Source organism: Nothobranchius furzeri, chromosome 5 (assembly GCF_043380555.1).
Source record: "Nothobranchius furzeri strain GRZ-AD chromosome 5, NfurGRZ-RIMD1, whole genome shotgun sequence".
Lineage (NCBI taxonomy): Eukaryota > Metazoa > Chordata > Actinopteri > Cyprinodontiformes > Nothobranchiidae > Nothobranchius > Nothobranchius furzeri.
Genome location: NC_091745.1, coordinates 64,323,308 through 64,341,775, shown reverse-complemented (window position 1 = coordinate 64,341,775; position 18,468 = coordinate 64,323,308). Strand labels below are relative to the sequence as shown.

At 41.0% G+C, this 18,468-nt stretch overlaps 1 protein-coding gene across 3 annotated transcripts; it reads right to left on the bottom strand.

Moving 5' to 3' along the window:
• Positions 1 to 4,083: 4,083 nt before the first annotated feature.
• Positions 4,084 to 7,803, bottom strand: arl4aa (ADP-ribosylation factor-like 4aa). Of its 3 annotated transcripts, XM_015949816.3 has the most exons (3): positions 7,704 to 7,796; positions 6,926 to 7,259; positions 4,084 to 5,485 (listed from the first exon to the last, which is right to left on the bottom strand). In XM_015949816.3, exon 3 carries the CDS (start codon positions 5,391 to 5,393, stop codon positions 4,791 to 4,793), a length of 603 nt encoding a protein of 200 aa, XP_015805302.1. In that variant the 5' UTR covers positions 5,394 to 5,485; positions 6,926 to 7,259; positions 7,704 to 7,796; the 3' UTR covers positions 4,084 to 4,790. The 3 variants fall into 3 exon arrangements, with proteins under 3 accessions (XP_015805302.1, XP_015805303.1, XP_070407931.1); XM_015949817.3 differs by lacking the exon at positions 6,926 to 7,259 and having other exon boundaries at positions 7,704 to 7,803; XM_070551830.1 differs by lacking the exon at positions 7,704 to 7,796 and having other exon boundaries at positions 6,926 to 7,696.
• Positions 7,804 to 18,468: the final 10,665 nt, after the last annotated feature.

The following is an 18,468-nucleotide window of genomic DNA, read 5'->3' as shown; positions in this document are numbered from 1 at the left end:
GATGCAGAAATAATTGTGTCACAGATATGCAAAAGCTCAAATGATGTCTTCTTCCTTTCAGTGTTGACTCACGTGATTTTTTTTTTTTTATTCAGTAGCAAAAAAGGGTATCTGATTTCACTCAGGTGTTCTGACTTCAGAGTTTTACACTCTGGAACACACATGCACACCATCATAGGGATCAAGAAGTTTGCACTTAGTGTGACCTCTAGTGTTAAATAAATACACACATTACCATTAGAATTACCCTAAATTGGCTCATACCAATGTTTTAACGAAGTTTATTTGTGGGTGGCTCTTGTTCTCTGATTAATATCGCTTGATCAAACCTTTCATACATTCCACACTACAAAAATAGTAGGTAAAAGTCTGCATGATTTGTTCTGATATATCATTGGTATCGGTCAATACTGAAGGCTGCAATATCGGTATCGTATTGGGAATGAAAAAGCTGTATCGGGACATCCCTACTGCCATTGTGTTTTTTAATGGGGTGGGCTTGGGAACAGGTTTGAGCACCTTCAGTGTAAAGCTTGGTTTTTGCTTGACGCGTCCGCGAGGTTTGCACGGCTCCGCGTGGCAAATTTAGATTATTTTAAGAACCACAACAATTCATCCTGATGTAAGAAGTGAGTCTACCCTTTCTTTTGGTAGTTTTGGTGTTTACATGATCATAGATCACAGTATTCTGTGGCTCTTCAAAAAACGATTAAAATGCTCAAAAACACTGGCAGTCAGGGGCTTTCTGATTAGAAAGCAGCTGGCAGTGAGTAAGTTAATGCTAACGGTTATCTTCTACTAGCTGAGATGTTCTCTGCTGTCTCCTGGATGCTAAACCAACAAGATGGGTGAATCCATGAATGTTAAGTGACAATGTGACACAGATATGTCAGGTTTTTCAAATCCTACGTTTCATCCTCTGGTTTTTATCAGAAGCTAATGCAGGAGATACAGTAGGTGTAGGAGACCATTTCAATGTTCAACCTGCATGTTAAACTCAGGGTGACTGATTATGATCAGAATATCTAAAAAAAAATCCACATGTCCATTCCCACCAGTCAGTCCCAACTTTTTAGGTGGTCACCAAACCTCTCCAGTTGTCTCCCATTTTAAACTTTATACTTCACAGGAACTAAATTGAAGAGGGTGTCAGACAACTTCTTTTGATGACAACCTTTGATGACTTGGTGAGCCTTTTAGATAAAAACCGGTCAAAAAAATTTCACTGAGGTCTCATGACACGGGGCAACGCAGAACCTCAAAAACGCTTTGAGAGTTTGAAAACGTCCTTAGAAAGCGGTTTTCAAATGTGTCATTATCAGTTGAAGCCTGGTAGGATGCTGGCTTTGCAGTGAATGCTAACACCTTTACTACTCTCAATGTTATAAAAATTGCAAGAAATCCCAATTGCTTTTACATTTATATAATTACGGTCAAAGTCATCCTACTTGTTGAAAAATGAATCCCATCATTAAGGATGATGAGTAAACTTAAGACAGTTATGTCTCTGGAGGATCACCCCCTTCATCAGGTTTTTAAGGATCTCAGGAGCTCTTTTAGAGGGTGAATGGTAATGCCCTGTTGTTCCACTGAACGCTTTAGGAACTCTTTTATTCCTGCTGCAGTGCGTTTTTAATACAAGCATTTTGTGTGATTGTATATTTGACAATTCTATCATGGTTGTGGCTTATAGCAGTGTCCAGTGAATGTTTATTTTTTGTTTGTTTGTTTGTGCGTGTGTGTTGTTGTTTTTTACTTGCCCATGGCAATTCAATTTCCCCCTTGGGGGTTAATAAAGTCAACCTTGAACCTTGTTCCTATGGTATACAGCCATTGTTTTGATTGTTCCTCAAAATTCCAAACTGGAAAGGAACTGCAAATCTTCCTCGTCCATTTAAATTTGTAGCCAAATCTTTAACCCTCCCACTGTCTTTATGGGTGACCCCTCGAGGAAAGTTGACCATTAAGCAGGATTGATGGTTTATCCCTTGAGGTCCACGTGACAGGGGTGAGGTGGTGCTCACTCCTTACCCCTGCCACGTGGACCCAAGGGATAAACCATCAACCCTGCTCAATGGTCAACTTTCCTCGCGGGGTCACACCCAATAGGACAGTGGGAGGGTTAAAGGAAGAGCCAACGATCAAAGCTTCCAAATATTCAGAATAGCTAAAGTTTTGCTTTAAATAGACACCCTGAGGCACAACTATAAAATATGAAAGACTGGATATTTACATGTTTGTTGAGTCATCTGAACAGAGGCTGGGGCTTGTGAGAGTATGTAAAACTTTCTAGAAAACAAACATTTGACATTTCTCCAAATTTCCAACAAACAAGGATATCTTAAATGTATGACTGCTTGACAAGGCCTGATAAGTGCTGGAGGGTGCGACTATGTTGCCCAACAACCAAGGTGTCGTAAAAAAATCCTGAAACTTGCTCAAAACCAACAGCCCCGCCCAGCTTGTAACTGTTGAATGCTGAAATCCGTTTGACTGACTGGAACATCTTGTACACAATCCAGATGAAGAAGAAAAATATAATACCTGCGCCTCTGGCGTTTTAACCAGAACAGCTGATTTGGCTCTGCTGATGTATAAAAAAGCAGCAATGAGAGGGAATCATGTACAGATGGACAAATCAGAAACCAGTCCTGCTCACAGACACCACAGCGAGCTTTTTATATCCTGCTGATTTGAGTTTTGTGTTCCAGTGAAACAATGTGACATTAATGGATTAATGGATAACCAAAGGGCGAGCCATTTATCCCCCCCCCCCCCAGGACTTCAGAAGGACAAAACCAGACACAGGACAAGATATGGAGGGAGGCCATCCAGCAGAAAAGCCATCAAGTGCTTAATAAAGGAAAAACGTCACACTTATAGAATCATATGTTTTAAAACACACAGAAGTGTGTCAGCAGAAACAGCTCAGGAGAATGAAAGTGCTTTCTCTGTGATCCCCAGATGAGTGTTTGAGCTGAAAAGTGAATCACTTAAAGTCATTCTCAAACAGAGCAGGACTGATAAAGAGCCGATGTGGCAGGGAGGAAAGCAGAACCAGGAAAAGTGCGAGAAAGCCTTTGCCCTTAAGTTTCCTCCCTTGGCAAACGCATTAGGAAGAGGCACCTGGAGCTCTGACCACAAAAACGTGATTCAATGTTTTAATAAGACTAGGTGATCTGGGAACCTGTGATTGTTACATTTTACCATCATTTCCTGTTTTTTTTTTTTTTTTTTTTTTTTTTTGTCAGAGGTTAAAAAATGAAGAACATTGTATTTTGGACATGATACACCCATGACAATTACGTTTAATTGGACCAGACGTTCACAATGTTAGTCTGAAAGCTACCCCTCTGCACCTCGGTTATTTTCGACAGGCAGCTGCTGCATCCGCCTGTTAGGCTTAATTATTTCAAAGGAATGGCAAAACAAGTGTTGTTAAAGAACTAAGCTGTATGTTCAAGTCAGTCTCAAATTACCCAGTGATGCAGACTTTACTGCCTCCTGTCCCAGCTTGTTGTGCTGGGTTTGGCTCCGAGTACTCTGGAAACACTTTTTAGCCCTGAGGTCAAACCGTCTGTGACACACACCTAACCTGCGGTTGTCACGCACACATGTTCACGGTGTACGATAGGGACATGTAGAACAACACAGACTAATATTGTTTGCTAAATGTTCCGTGGAAATAAACCCAAAGCAAGGCGTGTCAAACCCCCCCCCCCAATCGTTAAAATAGACCCCCGAGTTTTGGGTGTGCTCATCGTTTGACATAATTAGTGTGCAAGCTGCGTAAAACAAAACCAAAGGCCAATTTGTAGAGTAAAAATTAAAGGTTAGGTTGGCTGAGCGTGCATTTTGTTTTTGAGAGGCGTCTCAGCTCCATCACACGTCGCAGAACTATTCTCACAATGTTAGAAAAACAGGTCTACTGCCTTGTTAGAAGTTCTTTCCCTCGGCTCGGTTTAATATTTTATCTGTCCTTGGCAACACATTCCAAGGTCTTAAAGATCGGGCTTGGTAACCACCACATGCATTTTGTATTAAAGCAGCACAAAAACCTTGGAAACAAAAAGCTGCTCTGTGTCAAGATTGTTCTAAACATACTTTATTTAGCAAAACATTATGCAAATCTTGTCTAATGCCATATGTCAGGGGCCAGTGTGAAAAACTACTATACATAAGCAGTTGCTGTATTATATCTATAAATCCAACACAATGTTTGAATCTGTAAAAACCATAAAAATGATCTAAAGTGCGTATTTAAAGAAGAAAAAAAATCAAGATACAAGACAGCAGGCAAACTGATGATACTGCAAGAATGTATAATACTTATCTTTCACAAAACAAACAGTCCAGTGTGAAAAACGTACACATTTTAAGCTCTGAACAAAAACTACTTCCTCTCAGGTGCAATGTTATTCAACTGAAAATGTCCCCATCTGATCCTTCAGTTACGGAAAGCCTTTTGGTATTTTTGCTAATAAAGTTTAGAACTCTTCAAAATCATCCTTTAAACAACTTTTATCACCCTTCCAGACCCCAAACCCTCAGTGGTGTGTAATCCTTCTGGTAATCCCAACTACACATGTCTGAAACCTTCACCTCTTCTTGCTGCGTTCCTCTGCATTCACTTCCTGATCAAAAACATTCCTGTGAGACCGTGATCGGGAATCTTAAAGCTCAGACTGGGACTGATAAAACTCAGCATAGCAAACAGAAACCTGCCGGAGAATCTTAAATCCTCCCAGGAGAAACTTTTCCTTCACATAGAGCAACGACAACGCTTTCATTTATCGCTTTCTTCTTGTTTGTCGAAGAGCCCTTCTTCTTTTCAGGATCATGTCATGGAGCTTGTCCATGCCTTCACTGAGTCCATCTCCTATGATGGCACAGGACGCTTGTAGATGCCAGGGAGTAACAGGGCCCAGCTCTTTTAATGCCAACAGTTTCTCTATTTCGTCTAGTCCCAGAGAATGCCTCAGGTCCTGTTTGTTGGCCACCACCAGCACAGGTACCCCCTGGTTCTCAGAGCTTTTGGTGATTTTATGGAGTTCTGTCTTGGCCTCCTCCATGCGCTCCGCATCTACCGAGTCCACCACAAATATGATCCCATCAGTGCATCGCGTGTATGATTTCCACAGTGGGCGAAGCTTCTCCTGGCCACCGACATCCCAAAAGTGGAACGTGACAGTCCTGTTGCTACCCAGAGACACTTTGACCTTCTCCGAGTTGAACCCTTTTGTGGGCACAGTGTTCACAAATTCATTGAACTGGAGTCTGTACAACACTGTTGTCTTCCCGGCAGCATCTAGTCCAAGAATGGCAATGTGAAAGGACTGGAAGAACGACATTCTTGAGTGGAGGCCTTGTTGTTCAGATGACCCATTCCCCATTTCTACATGGGGAAGAACTGGTGATCAAAAGGGTCTAAGGCAGGAAGAACTCCTCAAAGGTGTTTAAATGGCAAGATGGCAGCAGAAACAACCTGAAAACATAATGTGTGTTATTCTGGTGCACAAAAACTTGATCGTTTTTTTAGTTAAGTTGGACTTCTGACATATTTTCAGATAAGAAACAAGGTGACCCAGTAGCATTTATAATGATATGAATGACACAAGCAGTGAATTTCTAGAATTAGTTAACATCGCTCCCGCTAGCCTACTGCTTCTCTGATGGTTAAGTAGTCATCACGTGTTCTTACGCATCCGGTTGATTGTTTGCTGACTTAATGTACAAAAAAGTTGTTTTTTACATTTTCAAACATCTCGGGGTAATGTCTGCTATAAACTTTCTACTCAGATTCTTAACTTTTCATTTTTTGGGGTGGCGTTTGTGTTTCAGTGGGCCTTTTCACCATGGCTGACGGGTTTTTGTTTTTCCAGTTTGGGCGGAGAAACAGGCTAAACCCCTGTGTAGCCAGGTAACAAGTACGGGGGCCTGCAGCGGCCAAAATACCTCCAAAACTACCAAGAATCTTTCTCTACTTTCTGATATGAGTGAATATTGTGAGATTACAGCCATGTTTGCCTTCAAAGCTTAAAAGCTTTGTGCTGCGTCACCCACATGAGCGTAATCCACTACATAGTGAATTAATTTACATCATGAATTTACATCATGATTTTATTGCTTCGTAGATGAGAAAAATAATTTATGAATAATAGGATATGGCCATCCCCTAGTTGCCACATATGGAATTTAAATTATTTTACATAGATTATAAATATATTATAAATAAAATGAGCTTTTAGTCTTAAACTGATTTTTTGGTAAATGCATTACAGGAAGAAAATTTCGAGATATACATCGTATATCAAAACTCAGCTTAAAATGTTTAAAGTTTAGGTCCATGGTTTATAATGAAACACTTAAATGTTAATGAAATGATCCTACCTTTTATGATATGCCATCTATCCATTATCTGTGGTTTTAGTTTGTTGACCTCACAGTGGCCATAAAAAAGGCCCAAAATAATAACCAAACCAAATAGAGGAGAGCATTTTTTATAAATTAGGCCACTTTTATTTATTCATTTTCCCACTAGATAAACATTTTATTTTTTATGCGTTACATGAGCCATCAGAAGATTTCGACACATTTAATGGGTCTGAGTCATTCCGTGTACATAAAAATCAACCATATGCCACATCATCACATATGATGTGGCTTTTAAGATTAAAATAAGACATTTAACATATACTGAACACAGTTCTAGCCTTAAAAAAACACATGTTTCATGGCTATTGTAATGCTTTGGATGTAACTGGTTATTGCTATGGAGGCAACAGATACCTTATTTTTTATAAATTGAATGTAAAAGTTCAAATAGATGTGTTTATAGGCTTGTGTTTAACGTAGAATATCCAGATATAGAACAATAAAACACGTAGGCAAAAGCATTTATTATAATCAGGTCTGATCTCCTTACCTAGCTGTCTGAATCCACAGTGGACAAAAAGAGTAAGCCCTGGTCCGTTCTCCTCTGTCGTGTAAACGATATGAAATCCAGCTCAAGGAGTACTTCCTCCTATTTTCACAGCAACGAGGGCGGAATAAAAAAGCCCCGAGAGACAGCGAACCCACCCTGCCTGTTCTCTGCGTCCCGAGTGGATCTGCCGCTATGACACTGCTGCTGTGTGCGCCTAGATCAACGCCCACACCAGCAGTAAGACCGGATCCTATTGGTTAATGTGATCCACTCTCTGTCAGCTGATTGGCTCTTTCAGGGGTCAATCACGTCTGCGCCCGGGAGCCAAGATCACCTGTTGCACAGAATGCCCGTCACACCATGTTCTCCTTTAACGCCCAGAAATTCAAGCTTTAAATGTTTTTAAAAGCAGTAGAAAGGTGACGTGTGTGTTATGGCGATTTCTACTAAATAAAGACTTAAGGGCAACTTTTACGTATGTAAGCGGGCAAATCTGCATGCATTTTAAATGCTTTTCTTTTAAATATAATATTGACTTTAGGCACGTCCAGCTTGTCTACCATGTTTTCGTTTATCATCTCATTCAAAGTATTGCTAAGTACAAAACACGCAGCTGAAGTGCACAGATAAAAAAAAAAAACACTGCAGCCTGCTGCTCTACAGCAGTTCTTGGACATACAAAGGACTGAATGCTAAGCTAACGCGCAAGATAGGCTTGCAGCAGCGCGAGACAAACACCAGAAATGTGCCTTTTTAGTAAAATTGAAACCGACCCTACCTTCAATTTAGCAAGAGAAACAAGAGTTCTGTCCTGCATTCTGTGTGCGTGTGTGTGTGTTCTCACTTCCCAGAAACAGCGCCGCCCCCTTCATCCGCATGTTTTGGTTCAAACTGATTTGTTGGAGAGCAGGAACCGATGGCAGGAACAGGAACAACAGCGCCACACACTGAAACCCAGCTCTCATGGGAGACAACAAATAGTTACTGGCTTTTGGCCACCAGCTTACATAACCTGCCCCTGGGTGTCAATTAAATTAAGTCACAATAGTTTGTTTATCTTCACCCAGCAATGACAGAAAAGTACAGGGCACAGAGGATCCCAGCTGTCCCATAATATGATAGATGTTAGGTTGCAGGGTTTTATGACAGAACAAAACTAGGTTTTGACACTATTTAAAAATCAGCTTGTAACCATTATTGATGTTTGTCTGACATAATAGGGGTCGGGGAGTGCATCAATAGATCACACACTATAATTTATAGAGGACATTTTATGATTTGTTGGACCTATGGTCGTGGTAAAACATGTCCATGAAGTATTTTGCACTAAATCTCACACATGAAGCAATCTCAGCAGTTTGATTCTTATTTATTAGGGGCAGCATAGCTCTGGAAGCAGGTTGTCCAGTAATCGGAGGGTTGTAGGATCAATCCCGGCTTTTGGCAGTGCTGTTGTTGTGTCCTCGGGCAAGACACTTAACCCACATTCGCTAATGGTTAAAGAGACTGGTGGCAGCCTCGCCTCTGTAAGTGTGCCCCAGGGCAGCTGTGGCTACACTGTAGCTCAGGGGTCCTCAATTATAATGGTCCAAGGGCCACTCACATAAAAGACCCAGAAGCAAGAGGGCTGGGGGGTGGTGTGGTGGTGGTGGTGGGGTTGGGGGGGGGGGGGGGTTGCTGCTTGGATGCTGGCTGTAATACACATAACACACAAGCTTGCAATAAGAAGGTCAACACATGTCCCCCTCCAGCTCGGCTGTGTGACTGCACTAACCTGTCCTGTGGGACCCTCACCATGTAGGCTAACCCTCATGTCGATGCTGTCTCTGGAGGAGCAGACAGTAAACACGATCCTGTAACTTAAAATGAACCAAAGCTTCCTCCCAGTTTCTCTTTAAGCTGAATTTAACATCATTTTATCATCATGAAACAAAAGAATAAAGTGGAACAAGAACTTCTATCTTCTATTTCTCTCTCCTTTTAACTTCTCCTTGTCCCTAAAAAAATGAGACAGATAATCACGCTGCAGCTGCCGTCACTCACCCCGCTCCCTCCCCAAGACCGGATCTCCCCACATCACAGCACTCGGTCTGACTGAGCGCTTCCAGGAGCGCGCCGCGTGACAACCCGCTCAGTTAGCACAATTCACGGCCCAAATCCAACAGAACCGATTGGGCTGATTCGGTTCGAGTTCGGTCTCAACTCCGGCGCTCAGCCCTGCAGTACCACATAAAGGTGGACCAAAGTTTCCTACCCAGTCAGATCTATGGGGTTGAGATCTGGAGACTGCAGGCCCCTCTAGGACCTTGAAATGCTTCTTACAAAGCCTCTCCATCACCCGGGCGTTGTGTTTGGGATCATCGTTAGCTGAAAGACCCAGCCACGTTTCATCTTCAGTGCTCTTGCTGGTGGAAGGTTTTCACTGAAAATCTGATGATTCATGACCCCATTCATTCTTTCCTTTACTTCAGTCGTCCTGATCCCTTTGCAGAAAAACAGCCCCAAAGCATGATGTTTCTACCCCCATGCTTTATAGTAGTTATGGTGTTCTTTGGATGCAACGCAACATTGTTTCTCCTCCAAAACACAATGAGTTTTTACCAAAAAGTTCTACTATAGTTTCTTCTGACCAAATGACATTCTCCCAATCTTCTTCTGGATCATCCAAATGCTCTCAAGAAAACTTAAATCAAATCAAATCAACTTTATTTATGTAGCACTTTTCATACAAAAAATGCAACTCAAAGTGCTTCACAGATTAAAATGGCCCCATAGATCCCATATTCCCATCCCAGCCACCCTCCCCAAGTATAAAACAATTGATAATTGCAGTTCCCCTCCCGCAACCAATTTCCAAGGTGGACATACACTCACCCACACACGTGCGCACACACGTGAACAACATAGTAAACAATAGGCTGAGTTCAGATGGGTCAGGTAATGGACGACACATCATCAGCGGAGCCATCTGCCTTGACAGCAACAGATCCACGGCAGCAGCCAAGACAACAGCCCATGACGCCCAGGGAGGGAGGGCGGAGACCCCCACCACTGCCCGGGCACTACCTGAGGAGCGCCCCGGCCGCCACCACCGACCACCGGCCCCAAGGCAGAGGGCTCCGCAGAGGAAACACAGGAGGATTCAAATATATAACATGTAAAATAACAAAAGCTAATATGGATAGAAAGTAACTGATAAAAAGTGATTATAAAGATAGTAAAAGAAAACATAATCATGTAAAAACACTAAGATGTAAATAAAACAATAAAACTAAGTAAAAGAGATAAATAGGTAAATATATATAAATAAACAAATATGACAGGTGATACAGTTAAACAGACTAGATAAATAGTAATCAGTTAAAAGCTAAGCTAAAAAGGTGGGTCTTGAGCCTATTCTTAAAAGCCTGGACGTTCCCTTCGACCCTGAGGTCCTCCGGCAGCCCGTTCCAAAGGCGAGGGCCGTAGTACTTGAAGGACGCCTCGCCATGCGTGTGTGTCTTAACTTTAGGGATAACTAGGAGACGGCTGCCAGAGGAGCGCAGAGACCGTGAGGGTTTATATAGTAAAAGCATTTCTGAAAGATAAGAAGGCCCAAGACCATTAAGACACTTAAAAACCATTAAAAGAACCTTAAAATCAATCCTGAAACGTACGGGGAGCCAGTGCAGTGATTTTAAAACTGGAGTGATGTGCTCCCGCTTCCTGGTCTTCATCAGGACACGTGCTGCAGAGTTTTGTAAAAGTTGTAAACCTGAGATGCTCTTTTTGGGAAGACCAGAAAGCAGGGCATTGCAGTAATCAATTCTACTGGTTATAAAAGCATGCATCAGTGTCTCCGTATTGGCCCGAGAGAGAATGGGGCGGACTCTGGTGATATTCTTAAGATGGTAAAAACCTATTTTTGTGATGTTTTTAATGTGGGGGATAAAAGTCAGCTCAGAATCGAAAATAACACCCAGATTCTTCACTTGTAGTGATGGATAAAAAGACATTGATTGTAATTCCATGCTTTCGTTCTTTTTAAACACAGAAACAGTTCTGTTTACCTGTTTTGTAGCTACAGTTTCGCCGACGGCTGCCAGCTTCTTCAGGCTGAAGCTGATGGTGGCACGTCACTTCCTTCTCCGTTTATCTGCGGGCAGCAGAGGACGTTGTCGCCCTCTATTGCCCACTCTCCCCTCTCCGACGATGCAGTCCCATGTGTGGTCCAGCGTGTAAACTCTGTCGTCCTTGTTCATGGTCCCACATCCACATCTCCTTATCTCGATTGCTTCCTTGATCCATCTTTTGTATTTTTGTTGTTCTGTGTTTTGTGAACAGGACTCTAAGCAGGGGCACATGTCTGGCACTGCAGGCATGCAACGTAGTGTGTTACTGATGGTAGCCTTAGTAAGTTTGGTCCCAACTCTCTGCGTGTCATTCACCAGGCCCCTCCGTGTAGTTCTGGGATTTTAGGTCACCAGTCTTGTGAACATTTTGACCCCACGGGGTGAGATGGTAAATGGTAAATGACCTGTATTTGATATAGAGCCTTCTAGAGTCCTGAACAGTAAATAATCTAGTATAAACAGTAACATACACATTTAAGTACATTTTGCTCAGTGTATTTTTATGTGTCAAACGTTTATTGAAAGGAATGATTGATTTTTCAGTGTTTACAAGAAACAATGTTTTCAGAAAAGTAATACAAACTGTCAAGCACATTATGCTCTGTTTGGTTTTGTTAATGACTTTGTTCTGTACTGGAGCCTACTATTACTGTTATTTTATTTATTTATTTATTTTTTGGAAGAGGGGCAATGCATATTAATGAACATTTCAATAAATGTAAATATGCCAGATTATAGCCTTGGGCTAATTTCCATCTGCAGACCCTCCGGCAGGTTGATGTTAGAAACAAAGTAGTGGAAACATACAAAGATAGTATTTACAAGTCACGTGACAGAGACAAAAACAGTCATCCCATTATACTAACACAAACAAATGTCAAGGAAAGTGGACACAGAGGACAGCATAGATAACAATAACGGAAACACATCAATTATATTGCACAAACCCCGATACTGCATATGCCCTGACTGTCGTGAGATTACATTCACCCATCACACTAGCAGTTGTTTCTCTTTTAACAATGTACCAACTCTTTTCCCGGACAAATAAAAAATATAAGTGTTTGACATGATCACATGTTTGTGCGTCCCTCAGCCGCCCTTTTAAGTGACTCTTAAAGATGTTTAGACTGGTACTTTCCCTCACAGATAGTGGAAGACTATTCCAGAAGGTCACTCCCTGGTATGACAGAGCAGTCTGTGAAAAGGTAGTCCACCTGAATGTCAGTTCACAGTCACCTCTAGCAGTGGCTCAAGTCAGTCGAGACCTGGCAACACTGCTAGACTTTTGTTTAATAAAATCACTCATTGGTGGTGGCGCCAGACCATGTATAACTTTATATATTAAACTGGCAGATTTAAATAATTTAAAATTAGTAAAATTTATAAACTTGTATTTATCTAAAATTTGACAATAGTGATATGAGAGAGAGAGAGGTTTTTTTTTATCTATTTTATCTATTGAATCAAAGCATATTAAAATGTGCTTGAACAATTTTATCATTTCTTAATAATGTTTGTACTGGAAGAGAGAATGGGAGGGGGTCGTCAAAAATTTTACTGGTAAAAAACGGGGTCCCTTGGGAAAAAGGTTGGGAACCACTGCTTTACACCAAGATGCTTACCTATTGCAGATTCAGTCTTCCCAGTCTTGCAGGTCTGCAATTTTTTTTCTGGTGTCCTTTGACAGCTTTTTGTTCTTGGCCATTGTGGAGTAGTGTTACTGATGGAGGTTGTGGGCAAGTGTCTTGTATACTGGTAACAAGTTCCATCAGGTGCCTTTAATACAGGTAACTAGTGGAAGACAGAGGAGCCGTTTACAGAAGACGTTACAGGTCTGTGAGAACCAGAAATATTGCTTGTTTGTATGATCCCAAATACTTATTTTCCACCATACTTTGCTAATAAATTCATAAAAATCAGACAATGTGATTTTCTGGATTTTTTTTCTCATCTTGTCTCCTCATAGTATGAAGAAAATTACAGAACTCTCTCATCTTTTTAAGTAGGAGATTTTACACAATTGGTGGCCAAATACCTTTTTGCCCCACTGTATTCCACAACAAAGGCCAAAGGCAGTTCATTGTTGCTTCAGTTTATTAGGGGAGATTCCATAAATGTGACATTTCATAGATATGTGGCTGAGAGGTAGAGAATTACATGGAAGTTTCCACGTTTCCTAATAATCCAAATTTCCTAAAAGCAAAACTCAAATACTGATCTGATTATTTAACCCTTTAACAGCTACAACAATTAATAACAGAGACTTTGGGGAGGTGTTTGGACGCAAAAAAGTTTCATTTATTTGGGCCGATATCAGTTAAAATAAAGTTACAATGTGGTAAATAAAATTATAATGTAATATGATGTTAGGAATAATTAAAAAAAACATTCATTCAAAGACAGTTTTTTTTATTGACGTCTTCTACGTTGATGTAGTTTATGCTTATCTATAAAGAGTAAAATGCTAGTTAAAGAGTTCAAACGGATTCAAATGTATGAACTTAAAAGACAGGAAGGCAGCAATATGTTAAATTGTTTTATTTTGTTTTAAATAAAGTGGACAATAAAAAAAAAGTGAATTTCAAATGCTAAAAGTGATGATAACAAACTTTCGAACCTTCGCCAGCATAACAAAAACACCATTCCAGGCTCATGTGGCTTTATGCAGAATCTGATATCCCTTTGGTTTTATATTTAACCCGTGGTTATGCAGAGTCACCCATTTAACAAATGTGTGCTGCTATTTCAGATATGCATCAGGCATGTGCTGCCTTTACATGTTTATAATTCTTACAGCGAATCAGCAGCTGTCAGTGGACCAGTGAGCTTTTTGACACATTGGTCCCATCATGCATCTGCCCATCAGCTGAATGCAGAAATGGCCATTTTAGTCCTTTTATTATGTTTTAGAAATACAAGCTGCAAGGAATGGGTTATTTCATTGTTTACACAAGTAAACAAACTTATGGTAACTTTATTTTATGGCCTCATAATTTATATATTAATTTCTTTTACATGAGCAAATTTTCCTCAAAAGCAATCATTATTTCATCTTCAGAAAACCCCTAATTATTCCCCCTAATACATGGTCAGCAACCAAAATACATGTATTATTAATTAATAACGATCCTAAACCATTTAATTAGGTCAAAAATAATACTATTTACAAATTTGCCTTAGTTTTGAAAGACAAAGATGTCGTCAGCCAATAAAAAATTGTAATAATTCAGGCAACTGGTTTGGTTTTGAGCATCTGAGAAAAAAACACCCTTGTTTAGATGTAACCTCCTTCCACCATTTCAAATATGAAAAATTTTATCCATCATAAAAAAAAACAATACATTTCGGTATCTAAAATCGAATGTCATTAACAGAACAGAAATACTAATAATTACTGGTTAAGGCTTAGTTAATAGAGACTATTGTCAGCTAATTTGCAACATTTATCTGTGGAAGAGTTTTCAAATAAATCTAAAGTTTAAACGGATCGCCTTCAACCAGCTGAACAGGGTTCAGTGTCTTACCCATCGACATAAGTGCCAGTGCCTTTAGTGCCACCTTGTGGTTAAACCAGATATCATCATCATTTATTTATAAAGCACCTTCTTACTCTTATCGTGCCTAAAGTGCTTCACATGATACGATTAGGAACACATCAACTTTATAATAGTTCATAAAAAAAATAAAATAAAATAAAACAGGAAAATCTATGAAATCATAAAACGTTGTCATACCCAGACAAAAGCGGTAGAGACAATAAAATACAGAGAATAAAACAAGACTCACCCCAACTCCTATGAGAAAGCCAAAGAATAAAAAATGGGTCTTTAATCTGCTCTTAAAAACATCCAGTGATGGAGCTTGCCTAACCACCAGCTGGAGACCATTCTATAATTTAGGTCCAAGAAATGAAAAAGCCCACTCTCCTCTGGTGACCCTATTTACCTTTGGAACTTCCAAAAGGCCCAATGTATTAGATCTATGTGGCCATGATGGGACGTATCGGGTTAGAGCATTACACACGTATGGTGGTGCAGTTCCCAGCAGTGATTTTAAATCAAATACAATAATTTTAAAACAAATTCTAAAACGATTAGGGAGCCAATGCAGAAATACCACTATGGGAGTGATATGATCCCTTCTTTTGGCCCCCTTCAGAAAAGTAGCAACTGAATTTTGGACCATTTGCAGTCTGGATATTGAAGCTTGATTAATTCCAGCATACAGGGAATTACAATAATCCAGATGCGAAGTAATCAATGCATGTATCACTGCTTCTAAATGGTCACGTGACAGAAATGGTTTAAGCCTAGCAATGTGACGCATTATCTGATTATCAAATTTTAGGGCTACATCAAGTTTGACACCCTAGTCACCACGTCTATTTCATTGGGAACCAGCACAGAGAGATCAAATGGATGTTTCACACCCACCCTATCGTTAGGTTTAAAAACGATAATTTCAGTCTTCGTCGTCATCGTCATCTTCCTTCGCTTATCCGGGTCCGGGTCACGGGGGCAGCATCCCAACTAGGGAGCTCCAGACCGTCCTCTCCCCGGCCACCTCCACCAGCTTCTCCGGCAGGACCCCAAGGCGTTCTCGGACCAGATTGGAGATGTAACCTCTCCAACGTGTCCTGGGTCGACCCGGGGGCCTCCTGCCGGCAGGACATGCCCGAAACACCTCCCCAGGGAGGCGTCCAGGAGGCATCCTGACCAGATGCCCAAACCACCTCAGCTGACTCCTTTCAATCCGGAGGAGCAGCGGTTCTACTACGAGTCCCTCCCGAATGTCCGAGCTCCTCACCCTATCTTTAAGGCTGAGCCCGGCCACCCTACGGAGGAAACTCATTTCGGCCGCTTGTATCCGCGATCTCGTTCTTTCGGTCATTACCCAAAGCTCATGACCATAGGTGAGGATTGGGACGTAGATCGACCGGTAAATCGAGAGCCTGACTTTCTGGCTCAGCTCCCTCTTCACCATGACAGATCGGCTCAGCGTCCGCATCACTGCAGACGCCGAACCAATCCGCCTGTCGATCTCCCGATCCCTCCTACCCTCACTCGTGAACAAGACCCCAAGATACTTAAACTCCTCCACTTGAGGTAGGACCTCTCCCCCGACCCGGAGTTGGCAAGCCACCCTTTTCCGGTCGAGAAGCATGGTCTCAGATTTGGAGGTGCTGATCCTCATCCCAGCCGCTTCACACTCGGCCGCAAACCTACCCAGCAAGAGCTGAAGGCCAGAGATGAATGAAGCTAGGAGGACCACATCATCCGCAAAAAGCAGAGACGAGATTCTCCTGCCACCAAACTCAACACACTCCACACCACGGCTGCGCCTAGAAATTCTGTCCATAAAGGTAATGAACAGAACCGATGACAAAGGGCAGCCCTGGCGGAGTCCAACCCTCACCGGGAACAGGTCCGACTTACTCATTAAAATTCAAAAATCATCAGCATACATATGGAACTTGAATATTACAACATGATTCAATTACAAACTCTATAGTCATCATTTTGCATGGTAGTCTGTTATGTTTAAGAGTTAAATGGATATTCTGTATTTTCTGATCTTCACCTGCCAGAAGCTGTGAGGTTTGGAGTTCTGATGTGGGTCAGAAGCACATTTCCATCTTAACCAACTCCAGTTCTCGTCTTTCACTGAATTAAGAAACTTAATTGTGACATAATCTGTATCTGTTGGAAACAACCTGGTGGCTGTAAAGAGAAAACGGGTGACTTGGTGCTTTACATCAAGAGATTGTGATTTGCAGAGAACCTGTTCTTCATTTCTAATGAGACCGGGGACTTTTGACATGAACGTTGATTTACATAGTCAATTCTTACCTTTTATTTTAACGGGTTTGATGAGTTGTGCAAGTTGAGATTCGCAGTGATGTTGTCAAACTCACATCATCACATAAAAAGTGCTGCTTGTATTTAATGCACAGTTTCTTTAATAAACCTTTAAATTGTAGGGTTAGTAAATTGAGTGCTTTAAGAACTCAATATGTATTACCCCTACTTATGACCAATAAGCTGTGATACTCTATCTAAATATAGAACATCACCCTGCCTGATCTTTATTGTGCTTTAATCAGAAGATTCTAGGATTCTTTATTTATTATGGGATTGTACACACTTCATTTTGATTCAGAAAACAGTCAGGTTTATAAAAGTAAGGATTTATTTTTCAACAATTAAAACATGACAAGTTAACTAAGCATTTACTGTGATGGATGGAACTAGATGTGATGCATGAAACCTATGTGTGAATGAGATGTTAGTCAGAACTTCCGTATCTAGGAGAGCTGAATTCTGAATGTAAAAGAATTTGGTTTGTGTTAAGCTATTGAGTTGATTATTATCAAAACACATCAGACGCTATCTGTGTGTCTACTTCACCCGTTTTCGGAGACCCTCTTGGTGGATCCGAAGGTCAGAGAAGTCAGATGACCTCTGGCACTGGAGGGCTGTAGAATACCGTGGCACCGATCCTTCAGTCCAGAGATGTCTCGGGTCACGACAGACGGATGGAACCGCGCGTCTCTGGTGGACTCTTAAGGAGTCTAAACAATATTAGCTTGTTCTGCAGGAACCGTTTGCTTTATCAGCTTTGCAGGTGCAAAAAGGTTTTGACGACGTGTCAAAAGCGTTGGTGGTTAAAGAGGTGTTGCTCCAGGTGGCCGGTCTGAAGCTTTCTCTAGAACTCATGAATCACCAGAGTGATCTGGTTTTAATGTTCTCATGTTATGATTGTGTAGCCAGCCAGAGGTTGACAAGTTTGAAGAATATTACCAAGAATCTGAGAAACGCCTTCTTCGATACCGGAGGCTCTGATCTGGGGTAAAGACTATTTATGTGTCATGGATTTAACTTTAGCTACTTGTTCTTGTGTGAGTGCAATATGGTTATGACCTTGTCAAGTAAACATCCTGAAATATATATCACTGAGCACAGATGAATGAAACATCTCATTATTTTATAATTATTATAAATAGCAATAAACAAATGTTTATTTAATGATTATAATTTTAAATCTTTCTTCTGTGAAGCAAAGAGTCTTAGAAAAGAAGGGTGTCTGTGAGTGACCTTGAGGGGAGAATGTTATATTTATGATTTCATTATCTCTGTCAGAGCTGCGGGCTCGGAGTTCCAGCTGGTGGGATGAAGGCAGGCTGGTTTAAAGAGAACACGTGCAGTCTCATGTCTCCTTTTTGACCAGATGTTGGATGGTCAAACAGTACCTAAAAACTGACGTTGCTGGGCGTTACAAAATATTATTGTAAGCTAACATAAATTCTAATTTAAGCATATTTGGTTTAAAAAAACTCGTTTTAGAAATAAAAGACTGTTCATTTGACCACTAGGTGGCAGCAGACATAAGCATCATGCAGATGTTCTCTCACTCACACATGGTGAATGC